This window comes from Carassius auratus, chromosome 35, assembly GCF_003368295.1.
Source record: "Carassius auratus strain Wakin chromosome 35, ASM336829v1, whole genome shotgun sequence".
Classification (NCBI taxonomy): Eukaryota; Metazoa; Chordata; class Actinopteri; order Cypriniformes; family Cyprinidae; genus Carassius; species Carassius auratus.
In genome coordinates this window covers 4,819,043-4,831,126 of record NC_039277.1, presented here as the reverse complement: position 1 = coordinate 4,831,126, position 12,084 = coordinate 4,819,043, and the positions used below count along the sequence as shown (strand labels likewise).

At 41.2% G+C, this 12,084-nt stretch overlaps 1 protein-coding gene across 1 annotated transcript in view; it reads left to right on the top strand.

Moving 5' to 3' along the window:
* The first annotated feature begins 6,723 nt into the window (after window positions 1-6,723).
* The window catches only part of LOC113054094 (integrin alpha-2-like), a 44,123-nt gene continuing 38,762 nt past the window's right edge, over window positions 6,724-12,084 (top strand). Inside the window, exon 1 of the mRNA XM_026219412.1 lies at window positions 6,724-6,833. Within this exon, the coding sequence (XP_026075197.1) occupies window positions 6,803-6,833 (31 nt within the window). The 5' untranslated portion in view covers window positions 6,724-6,802. The remainder of the gene's footprint in view (window positions 6,834-12,084) is intronic.

The window sequence follows — 12,084 nt, the reverse complement described above, 5'->3', positions numbered from 1 at the left end:
AAGAAGATGTTCAAATGGTTGACTTATAGCTGGTATTGGACAAAGTGGCACAGGCTTCAAAACCTGGTTAGGCTTACTAGTCAACTGACAGGTGTGACACGACTTAATATATACAGACACATCCTTTTTCAAGCATGGCCCAAAAAAAATACAGCAAAACCAGGTCATGTGTCTTCCGGACACCCATGTGTCCAGATTGATCATGAGAAAGCTGCAAAACAATATCCCGATATGTTAAAGCAACAACTACTTGATAAATCGGATCACCAACAAAACCCTCAAACTGTGGCGTCCATTTTCTCATCAAGATATCATCATGCAAAAAATAACAACGAGAAAGATTTCTGACCTCGACAGTAGAACAAACCCCATCCATACAAGGCTTCAAAGTGTTGTTAGCTCTCTGCTCCTGCCTCAGCTCATCATGGGAAACAGACCAGGGGACAACGGGTAACAGTAGACTAGGACTAGAGGCCACACCCTCAGAGTAATCATTATCCAAACGCTTTGAACGAGTTACTGCACAGGCACTGAACACATCAGGGAATTGTACCTCACTCTCATCAGGCTTACTACACACCTGAGGAGTCAACGTCATTTTGGAAGGTGGAGATACATCAGCCCAAACTTTATCACTGGCTATGTCATTACCCAGGATCATAGCAACGCCATCCACAGGCAATGCTGGTCGCACAACAACAGACACCTACCCCTGAAAGAGATCACAATGCAGCTTTATTTTGTGTTGTGGTACTTTCAAAATATTTAAAACCATTCCCACTACAGGAATGTCAGAGCCCATAAAAGGTGTCATTTGAAAATGGCAAAGTTGCAGCTATAATAAACGAGTCAAACGCACCAGTGTCACACAAAATTTTTATGCGCACTTGCTCTTTGCTTCCCATTAATGAAACAAATCCCTCCGTAATAAAAGGCAAATAAGATTTCAACTCCAGATCGCCTTCTCCAGTGATTCCAGTTAATTCATTGTCAGTGATAGATGCAGAACCCATCACAGGATTAGTCATAGGAAACTCTTGCTTCGGACGAGACTTAAGAGCATAACAATCATTTTTCCAATGTCCTCGCTTATGACAGTAATTACACATTTTTTCGGAGTCCCCTGGAACACGACTTCTCTTATCTTTGAACGGCCTATTTGCCCTTGTTTCATAAGGGCCAACACCACCTCTTGAAGTATGAATCAAGAAATAATCGTCAGCCAATGCAGCAGCTTCCCCAACAGACTTAACTCCACACTCACCAATATAAGTGGCAATGCACTCCGGTACAGAGTTTTTAAAGGGTTAGTTCACCCAGATAGCAAAATTATGTAATTAATAACTTACCCTCATGTTGTTTCAAACCCGTAAAACCTCAGTTTATCTTTGGAACACAGTTAAAGATATTTTAGATTTAGTCCGAGAGCTCTCAGTCCCTCAATTGAAGCTCGTGAATGATTCAATGTTTTGTTCGTTATCTGGCTCGGCTCGGTGTTCATCTTCAGTTCTCTCTTCACAGCAGTTCAGTCAGTGCACTGTTTGAGTACATGAATTACTCCGGGATATTGGTTTGTTTGAACTCAGAGGGAGTGTCAGCCACATTAAAAAAGTTAACAGCTCATTTGTGGATTAATGCATGTTAGAGATGCGAACCGTTTAAAATGATTCAGTTCGATTTGGTGAACTGAATTATTCGTTCGCGAATTTGAACTCTCTCTCACAACAGACACGGAAGAGAAGACAATGCTGAATAAAGTCGTCGGTTTTGCTATTTTTGGACCAAAATGTATTTTCTATGCTTCAAAAAATTCTAACTGACCCTCTGATGTCACATGGACTACTTTGATGATGTTTTTCTTACCTTTCTGGACATGGACAGTATACCGTACACACAGTTTCAATGGAGGGACTGAGAGCTCTCGGACTAAATCTAAAATATCTTAAACTGTGTTCCAAAGATAAACGGAGGTCTTACGGGTTTTAAACAACATGAGGGTAAGTTATTAATTACACAATTTTGTTATCTGGGTGAACTAACCCTTTAAACTGCTCCAAAATAATTAACTCACGCAGGCTTTCAAAAGAGTCCACCCCGGCCGCGGAGCACCAATTGTCAAAATGCATAGCCAAATCGTGCATAAACTCTAGATTTGACTTAGTCGGTATGCTTCTGGGACAAGTTCATAAGCTTTTAGAACAGTAATTTTGACCACAAAGTACGTACCACAATCAGTGCTGCTTAAAGCTGAAAAAGCCTATTGTGCTTTTCCTGTTAATACACACTGTAACATTAACATACGCATGGAGTCAGACCAACCTCTAGCCAGAGTTGTAGTCGAGTCACCAACTGTCGAGTCCAAGTCGAGTCTTGAGTCTCAGTGTTCGAGTCCGAGTCCAAGTCCGAGTCACCAAAGAAGAGTCCGAGTCGAGTCCAAGTCGAGTCCAAGTCGAGTCACCATTACCAGAGTTCGAGTCCGAGTCGAGTCTCCAGTCCCGTATTGGAATGTTTTTTTTTTTTTTCGAGGAAACAATAGCAACCAACTGAGTTGGTAGGCATTGAAGTCCAATTTATGAAGAAAACATCCTGAAATGTTTTCCTTAAAAAACATAATTTAAGAAAACACGCCATGGATATCCTAGATGGCATTGGGAGGAGTAAATGATTAGGACATTTTTATTTTTGTGTGAACTAAACCTTTAGTTCAAGTGAATGGGTGTGTGTGACGGCACGCAACTGATCAAGGGCCATTCACATATCGCGTCTTTTGCGCGCTCAAGTTCGTTATTTCCAATGTATGCGCGCGGTATGCGCGCTCATAATGGAAGCGACGCTTGTTTTTTCCAGGCGCGTCAGCACCACATCGAGTTAAAAACATCTAAACTTTTCAGAATGCCGCAAGCGCACCGCGGCTCATTTGAATAAAAATAAAAGTGAAAGTAAAGTGAGTGACGTCAGTGAGTGTGTTGTCAAGCAAAGAGAGCGAGCGGTAGTAGTGTCTGTGAGGGAAAATAATAGATCCCGGCTGGTCTTGGGCACGAAACAGGAAAAGTGTAACACCTTAAATATTTTTTTATAAAATTTTAAGCCAAAAACAACGTGATGAATGCTCAAGTACGATTTTATATATCCTCGAGTCCGAGTCCAAGTACGAGTGATCAGTCCGCGAGTCCAAGTCGAGTCCAGAGAATGGAGTGTCGAGTCGGACTCGAGTCCAAAGAATAGTGAGTCCTCCATCACTGCCTCGAGCCTCTGCTAATCAGGGCCAATTTTTGTCTCTCCAAATCTAACTTCTCTCGCTCCAAATCCTGTCTCATACGTTCCATCACCTGCTCCTTCTCCTGCTCAGCTTTAACACGTAACAGAAGCAATTATTTCTGCTGTTCAAATGATAAGTCAACTGGACTTACACTTTCAGACAGAGATGCTTCAACCAAATTGTCAACTTTAACTGGCATTAAAACATAAATTTCCAACAATTTCACTTTCAAATTACTTTTAACACAATCTTTTGTTTTCTGGGCATCTCCTATATCAACCTTATAAAATTCTGCAATCCTGATCAATTGTTTCTTAGTGCAAATATCTAGTGCTAATCCACATTCGACTGGTGATTCAATAAAATCTTCCACTACTTCATCCATGGCTAACAAATTCACAAAATAAAGACAAGAAGCTTAAATGACAATGTATCAGTGTACACAGTTTTTAAACCACAAGCCAAGGACGGCGTTTCCCCGCTAACTACCTAGCCAAAAAAGATAAATTTTTGAACCCTAGTCTTCGAGAGGCATAGCGGTGTGTTTTTATGCATTTTTAACCTGATGGTTCGGTAAAAGCGACCAGCAAGCTGGCAACCCTTCTAAAACCACGGAAATGCTCCCGAGCCGACGTAAGGAATAGGGAAATGGGAAGCTCTAGCCGCCGTACCTCAACACTAAAACAATAATGCAGTGAACCCCCTATTGGGAAACCCTGCTACACCTACAAGGAAAAAACGCCAGTCCAAAACTTACAAGTGCACTTTGACAAGTCGTCACTTACCTTCATGAGCCTCTGAAAACAGCCACACATGCCCAAATACTCCCGCTCGAGTATGCCAACAAACAAATAAATCCAAACTAATCAAACAAGCACATCTCCCAGAGCGCAAGAAGTAACCATATAAGCACAATGACATCAAGGGAATTCCTCCATAACCGCCAATCATCAAGAAGCACAGATAACGAGCTAAACTCGCTCTCATGTGCCCCACAAGCGCTCATAAACAAATTACTAAATCAATTCACAATGCGCACTAAACCAAATCAAATAACTAACAACAAAATGCGCAAATCCAAATGGATGAGGCCCCACTTTGTTAAGACGAACTCAGAGCCATTACAAGTGATAGGAGACCATGCCACAAACAAACTGTACAAAACATAAATTTATTGTGTATCCAACACAGTTTAAACAACAAAATCCAAATATGGGGTGTGTGAATGTCAATATCAGTAGTGTAAGGCAAATGCATGGATGTGTGATGTATATGAGTGCAAGTGTTGAGTGTAACAAAAGACAAAAACTTAAATATACTCAAATGTGCATCAGTGAGCGAGGCATAGACCTGAACAGGTCAACCGAGCAGCGTTCAAGGTTCAAGCCACCGGAACCGAGCAGGAAGAGAACCCCCAATCCAGCAATGAATCTCCTTATTTAAACACCATTCTCAGGTGACAGCAATCAAGTCTGAAATAGAGGAGGGGCAAGAGAACAAGCAAAGACAGGCCAAGGGCCATAACAATAATCCAGATAGTCCTGTTTATGACTCACTATTAAACATATGTGATTGAATTTCCAATCTCCGTTCACATATCGCGTCTTTTGCGCATTCATGGTAGTTATTTCCAATGTAGGCGCATGGTATGCGTGCTCATAATGGAAGCGACGCGTTTTTTCCAGGCGCATCCACATCGCATCGAGTTCTTTTCTCAACTTTTCAGAGAGCCACAAGCACACTGCAGGTCATGTGACAAGTACTAACCAATCAGCTTCATCCTTTCCCGTAACAACATTGAAAGCTCAGCCAAGATGAAGGAACAAGTGACCATAGCTATGTATGGATTGCCATTTTGAAATGTCAGTGGCCATTGTGGGTGCTGAAGGCGGTCTTTTCCCGAGAGCTTTGGGAAAGCGGTACCTGCCAGTACCCTTTGGTCAGGTCCAAGGTGCTGATGTACCGGGCCATCCATAGCCAGTCCAGGAACTCGTGGACCCACGGCATAGAATACCCGTCAAAGGCGGAGACTTGGTTGAGCTTCTGGAAGTCGTTACAAAACCGGAGGGTGTTGTCTGGTTTTGGTACCATCACGATTGGGCTGTTCCAGGGGCTATGGGAGGGCTCGATGATTCCTAAACGGAGCATCTACGGAGCACCTCCTCCTCTATAGCTGGCCGGTGAGCTTCTGGTATCCAGGAGGGATGCTGCCAGATTATGACTCCAGGTGGTGCGCAGATTTCATGCTCAGTGATGGTGGTTTGCCCGGGGTTTCACTGAACACATCCTTAAACTGCCAGACCAGGGCTTCGAGCTCCGTCTTCTGGGCCGCCGACAGCTGCGGGTCCATGTCTGAATCTGGAGGGGCGGTGTGGGCGAACGCTGTGACTAGTTCCGGCCGGGGAACCCATTTCTTGAGCAGGTTCACGTTTTAGATCTGCTCTGTTCTTCGGTGGCCGGGCTGCCGCACACGATATGTCACCGGCCCCATTCGTTGGTGTGGGGCTTACAGTGTATGGCCCCTGCCAGGTTGCCAGGTTGCTAGGAACTTGCATGCCACTGCCGGGACCAGAATTACCACCCTTTCTCCTGGTTGGAAATCGCGGGCTTGGGCCGGGTGGTCATATAGCTGTTGCTGGGCGTGCTGGGCCGTCACGAGGTGTTCCTTCACTTGGAGCATGACTCTGTCGATTCTTTCCATCATTTCCAGCATGTACTTGACCAGGCTGCACAGTGGGGCTGGTTGGTTCTCCCACGCTTCCTGTGCAACATGGAGAAGGCTTCTGAGTTGCCTTCCAAACAGCAGTTCTAAGGGGGTGAAGCAGGTGGAAGCCTGGGGTGTGTCTTAGACTCCAAAGAGTATGTACAGGATCATGAGGTCCCAGTCGCGCCCATCTTCTGCCACCACTCATCTCAGCATCCACTTTAGGGTTTGATTAAACTGCTCCAAGAGCCCATCCATTTGCGGGTGATAGACCGACGTCCTTAGTCTGTCAATTTTGAGGCAGAACTGAGCCAAGTTGTACCATGCCTTTTCCTTCTCTCCCCCTCCTCTTTCTCTTTCTCCTCCACCTCTTCCCCTTCCTCCCCCTCTTCCTCCTCACGCTTTCTTTCATCCCTCTCCTCCTCCTCCTCATCTTCATCCTTCTTCCCTTCCTCTTCCTCTTCCTTCTCTCCCCCTCCCCCAATTCTGTCACCCCACATACTCATCCTCTTCCTTCTTCCCCTCCTCTTCCTCTTCCTTCTCTCCCCCTCCTCTTCCTCCCCCTCCTCCTCCTCCCCTTCCTGCTCATCCTCTTCCTCCTCCCCCTCCTATTCCTCTTCCTCTTCCTCCCCCTCCTCCTCCTCCTCCCCTTCCTCCTTGTCCTCTTCCTCCTCCCCCTCCTCTTCCTCCTCTTCCTTCTCCACCTCCCCCTCCTCCTCCTCCTCCTTCTCCTGCTCCTCCCAGCTACAGAGCTGCTCCACTGTTTCACATTCACACCGAACTGGATGCAGATATGCTAGAGAGCTCGTGCTGATGCTGGATGACACTGTGGGCTTAAAATGAATTTTCTGCCAGTACTCATTGTTCTTTGTAAGTACTTTTAAACATGCAGGTTTATTTGTATTACAATATTGTCATATTGTAAAATTGAATGACAACAGCACTGAATTTACAGTTGAAGTAAATAAGTACAAACAAGCTCGGTCCATTTGAGAAAGTACTTTGTGATGAATGGGTTTAGTGTGTGTACATTTTATTAACAGTTTTAGGCTTTTTGTTTCCTTTAAATGGGTTCACTGTATAATGAACATGTTGAATTTGATAGGTTATTTTATCATACGTAGTAGTTTGGTATTAAGGTATGTTATGCTTTTTGACAAACAAAAGGGTTATTGGGTGAAATTTTTCATTTTTAAAAAGTATATATATTTTGTTATATTTCAATGTACATTTCTTTATGATTTTAACATTCTGCTACACAAACATTTATTTAAGAGTTTATAAATTAAACTTTAGCCTATAGCTCAGTCTACTTATTTATGTATATGGGGATATAGCTATGCCCAGGTAACAGGGTTGACAGTTTTAGCTGTTATTAACTGAAGGATCTAAGAATCATCAAATGCAAGTGGTGTGTTTTGCTTCACAAGAGCAACCATACATTTGTGTTGTGTTTTACTTTCTTTTTTAATATTCATTTATTATTCATTCATTCATTTGTTTTATTATCTCATTTAATTATATAATCATGTTAACCATTTATACACCAATTTCATTGATTCATTAATTGATTGTTCGCTTATATCATATTACTTTCTTTTATATTATTTTTCCAATCCAATGTTGTTTAGTCTGTCAACTGTGTGTTTCCAGGGCTGTGTGTCTTAATGAATGTGAGATAAGAGGGAATGTTTATGGAAATTCAAGGTTTATGGGATGTTGTAGTGAAACAGTTTGGTATAATACAACTTGCTGGATTTGTGTTCATCAGACGAAATTAGAGCGTTGAAATATACTAAGACTATGAAATAAACTCTGCTCCTTTTTATCATCATCATTTTGTCCCCTGCTTCTGCTCAGCTACTTGGCTGATAGAAGACTGTTAATAAAGCTTTGGTACCAGTCAAACATTGGTTTTGGGTATCAGACAAGACTTTTTGTTAACTGATTTTGGGTAGGATCTGGTGTCTGGGGCTAGATCTACTATTTCTGGCATGGAGGCATGATCTACACTAGCATAACACTGTGCTCCATGTCTGGAAAGTTCTAAATGTTTATTAGACAGAAAATGTAATTCATTATTCATTTTTATTTATTTATTTTTTACTGTACATTATCAAGATAACAAATTTGGCTAATTAAGACCATCCCTTACATTAGCAACACAGTTAATGAAATTTTGTTATTCAGATTTGTAAAATGAAAGTACATTAGAACTTAAACTTAAACAACTTAAACTGTGCAGATGATTTTAGTTCCCATCATGCTTTGCACAGGTCTGAATTGTGAGTGTTGTTGAAATTAGGTGTAATGATTGCTAAGTAAAGGGAAAGAGCTCTTAGTGTTCTAAGATCAGCTACATTGGGCATTAAAAAGCTTCCACTTCTGTTTTTGTGGTTTCCATCATGTTTAAGATTAGCTCTTGTGGTCAGTGTGTCAGTTGTCTGTAGACTATGAGGTATATGATATGATAGACGCTTCATTCAGTAGCTGTGCTAATGTCAGTGCTAGTAAGTTTTTGCATGCTAAATGAAGTCATAATAAATACAGAAACATTTTCATTTGGAATTAAATAGGTAGAGTCAGAAAAAAGGTACAAAAGCTGTCACTGGGGTGGTACTTTTTGAGAGTGATGAACTAGTTCTAGGGCCTCTGCTCAGTCACCCCTCCTCCCCATCAGACAAATATGCAACATTTGTGTGCAGAAAAGTCACACAGGGCAAGCAAAAGTTCAACACAGTGGTAAACCACAAACCATCTCTGTCAACACAGCTGCACATTAAACTCTAACCATTCTTTCCATTTAATCAAAATCACAAGTACGGTTTAAGTTCAGATAAATGTATTCAATTTTAAATTCATTAAGTTAGACCAACAACCAGGGATGGACTGGGACCAAAAATCGGCCCTGGCATTTTGGCCCAGACTGGCCCACCACCACGTAAGATCACAAATACCACCCGTCCTTGCACTCCCCTGCCTTGAATATGTATACCAACTCCTACTAAACCATTAACTAAAACTACTAACGCCATGTAATGTGTAAGCAAGAATCAGTGAGAGTTGACACATTAAATAATGTACTTCAAAAAAGTGGTGCTGAATAAATTGTAAACTTACCAAATAAAAAAGGATGCGGCTGAACTCCTTGTCTGTGTGCGTGTGACAGAGAGAGAGATAGACAGAGAAGGATGGTAAAAAAGCAATTTATAAACTGACATGAGAAAGGATTAATCCAATGATCACTGTTTTCCAAGCACTGTTTTCCAGTGAAAAACACCTGCCACAAACTGCCTGTATTATTTAAAGAATAATTATTCATTCAGATTATTATTACTAATTGTTGTCTTAACCACACAATAGTCAAAACTGCATGGTTAAATGGTGTAGGATGCTTGGCAAAAGTGTTGTAGTAGTTGTCTGTTCTAAATGGTGTCAAAGATCAGTGTCTAAAGTGGCTTATTGATCCTAATGCAGACAGTCGACTGGAAACATATTCTCTCTCTCTTTCTCTTTAACCCCACAGTCTGACCTCTCATTCTTTTATTTCCGATCAGCTCATGTTCATGACTTGTTTTGTGTTTCGGTCAGTGCTGTCTGCACTGTTTAAAAGCTGTCGTTGTGTGCTGAATGTGTGTCTGTCTCTTATGTTAATGAATAGAGATCTTTTATTGAAGACATTCTATGTGTTACTTCATTCATGGTTTTATGGATTGTGTTGCTCACACATTTTTAGCAGATTATATAATTCTGCTGAGTTTTAGATTAAAAGGATAATATGGAGATAAACAGAGACCAGATGGCCAAGTTAGGAGATGTTTAAAGATGCTCAGGGAGCTTTGACTTATCAGATGGAAACTCTGTTCTGGCATGTTTTTAAATTTTCTGAGTATCTACAGTACAGACCAAAAGTTTGGACACACCTTCTCATTCAAAGAGTTTTCTTTATTTTTATGACTAAGAAAATTGTAGAGTCACACTGAAGGCATCAAGGGCTATTTGACCAAGAAGGAGAGTGATGGGGTGCTGCGCCAGATGACCTGGCCTCCACAGTCACCTGACCTGAACCCAGTCGAGATTGTTTAGGGGTGAGCTGGACCGCAGACAGAAGGCAAAAGGGCCAACGTGTGCTAAGCATCTCTCGGGGAACTCCTTCAAGACTGTTGGAAGACCATTTCAGGTGACTTCCTCTTGAAGCTCATCAAGAGAATGCCAAGAGTGTGCAAAGCAGTAATCAAAGCAAAAGGTGGCTACTTTGAAGAACCTACAATATGACAGATTTTCAGTTGTTTCACACTTTTTTGTTATGTATATAATTCCATATATAATTCCACATGTGTTAATTCATAGATTTGATGCCTTCAGTGTGAATCTACAATTTTCATAGTCATGAAAATAAAGAAAACTCTTTGAATGTGAAGGTGTGTCCAAACTTTTGGTCTGTACTGTAAATCAACAGGAAGTCAACTGAACTCGTAGTCAGTATAATGTATATAGAGGTGTGTGTGTGTGCGCGCATGCATGCGTGTGTGTGTAAATCTATATATATTCTATAGTGTTTCTGTAGCTCAAGTGGGTAGAGCATTGCGTTAGCAAGTGCAAGGTTGGGGGTTTAAATCCCAGGGAATGTATGCTAAGAGAAAATTGTTAGCCTCGATGCAAGTCGCTTTGGATTAAAGCTTCTGCTAAATGCATACATTTAATTTAAACATTTAATTTAATTTAAATTTAATATACTGTATATATACAGTGGATATCAAAATAAGAGAACAACTTATTATTTCCTAAATTTCAAGATCACTGCTTAATCCTATTTGAAGTTGTCCTTACAGGAGTAGAAGGGCAGTTTTTCTAAGCTTATTTCATGTATTCTGAAGCACAGTATAAAAAACTAAGAGAACAAAATTAGAGAACACTTACAGATACCTCCAAGTTATTGTTGTTAATCTGGTACCTGGTGGTAATTTCCTTAATTATATGAAAAACAGAATTTAACTGGCAGCATTCCTCCCAATTATCACTGAGAATGTAAAATGGTGAGCCACTTTAAGGTGAGTGAAACCTTAGGCCAAAGGGATGACACATTCAGCCATTGCAAGAGAAGCTGGTCAGTCCAAATCTGTGATTTTTTCGAATGTTGTAGGTTTACAATAACACTAATTCATTAATTTCCCTCAAAAAGGCTGGTTGTCCACGTAAGACAAATGCACGAGAAGATAGGATAATGCAGATACTCTCAATGGGGCATCGTCAAACTAAGGAAAAACTGAAGCCCAAGGCAGTAGGTGCGTTTACATGGACATTTCTTGCTTCCATCAGAATGAATTCGTTCTGATTGACGAATCCGAATGTAGTGTTTACATGAACGCTGAATAAAGTGATCAGGTTGATATATGCGTATATGTATGCTCACACTGCATAAATAAACACTGCACTCCATCACACAACTCCAACCTCTTTATTAAGTTTGCGGATGACACGACTGTGGTGGGTCTCATTAGCAACAGAGATGAGACAAACTACAGAAGCGAGGTTAGCCGCCTGGCCGGGTGGTGCAGTGACAACAATCTCTCTTTAAATGCGGATAAGACGAAGGAGATTGTTGTTGACTTCAGGAGAGTATATTTAACTTTATTTTTATTTTTAGAATTTTTTTACATGCCCTTATTGTATAGTTGTCTTTTATATTTGATCTAGATTTTTATGTTCTACTGTAGTGTTATCTGTATGCACCATGGGTCTGAGAGTAACGCAGTTTCAATGTGGACGAATTTTCAATAAAGCAGACTTGACATAGTTTCCTGCTGTTGTCGCATACTGTTTTAGGCGACGACCAGCGCATGAACTGTTGTGCAGTGCTGATTACTTTAAAAAATATATATATATTAAAAGTGCCTCTTCCCGCACCCAATACCAGTCGTCTGCTGAGAGTCTTAAAAAAGGACTTCACTTCACCAACGCTGTGTGAGAGGGGAGTTTTATAATGACGGCATACTTTTTTATGACACCTTATTCGTCAGGAAGAACAGGTCGTTCCATACGTCATACGTAATTATGCTATTTCTACATCACTGTGCATGTACAGTACGTTCCAGTTTCAGTTTTCAATCCGATCAAGTGT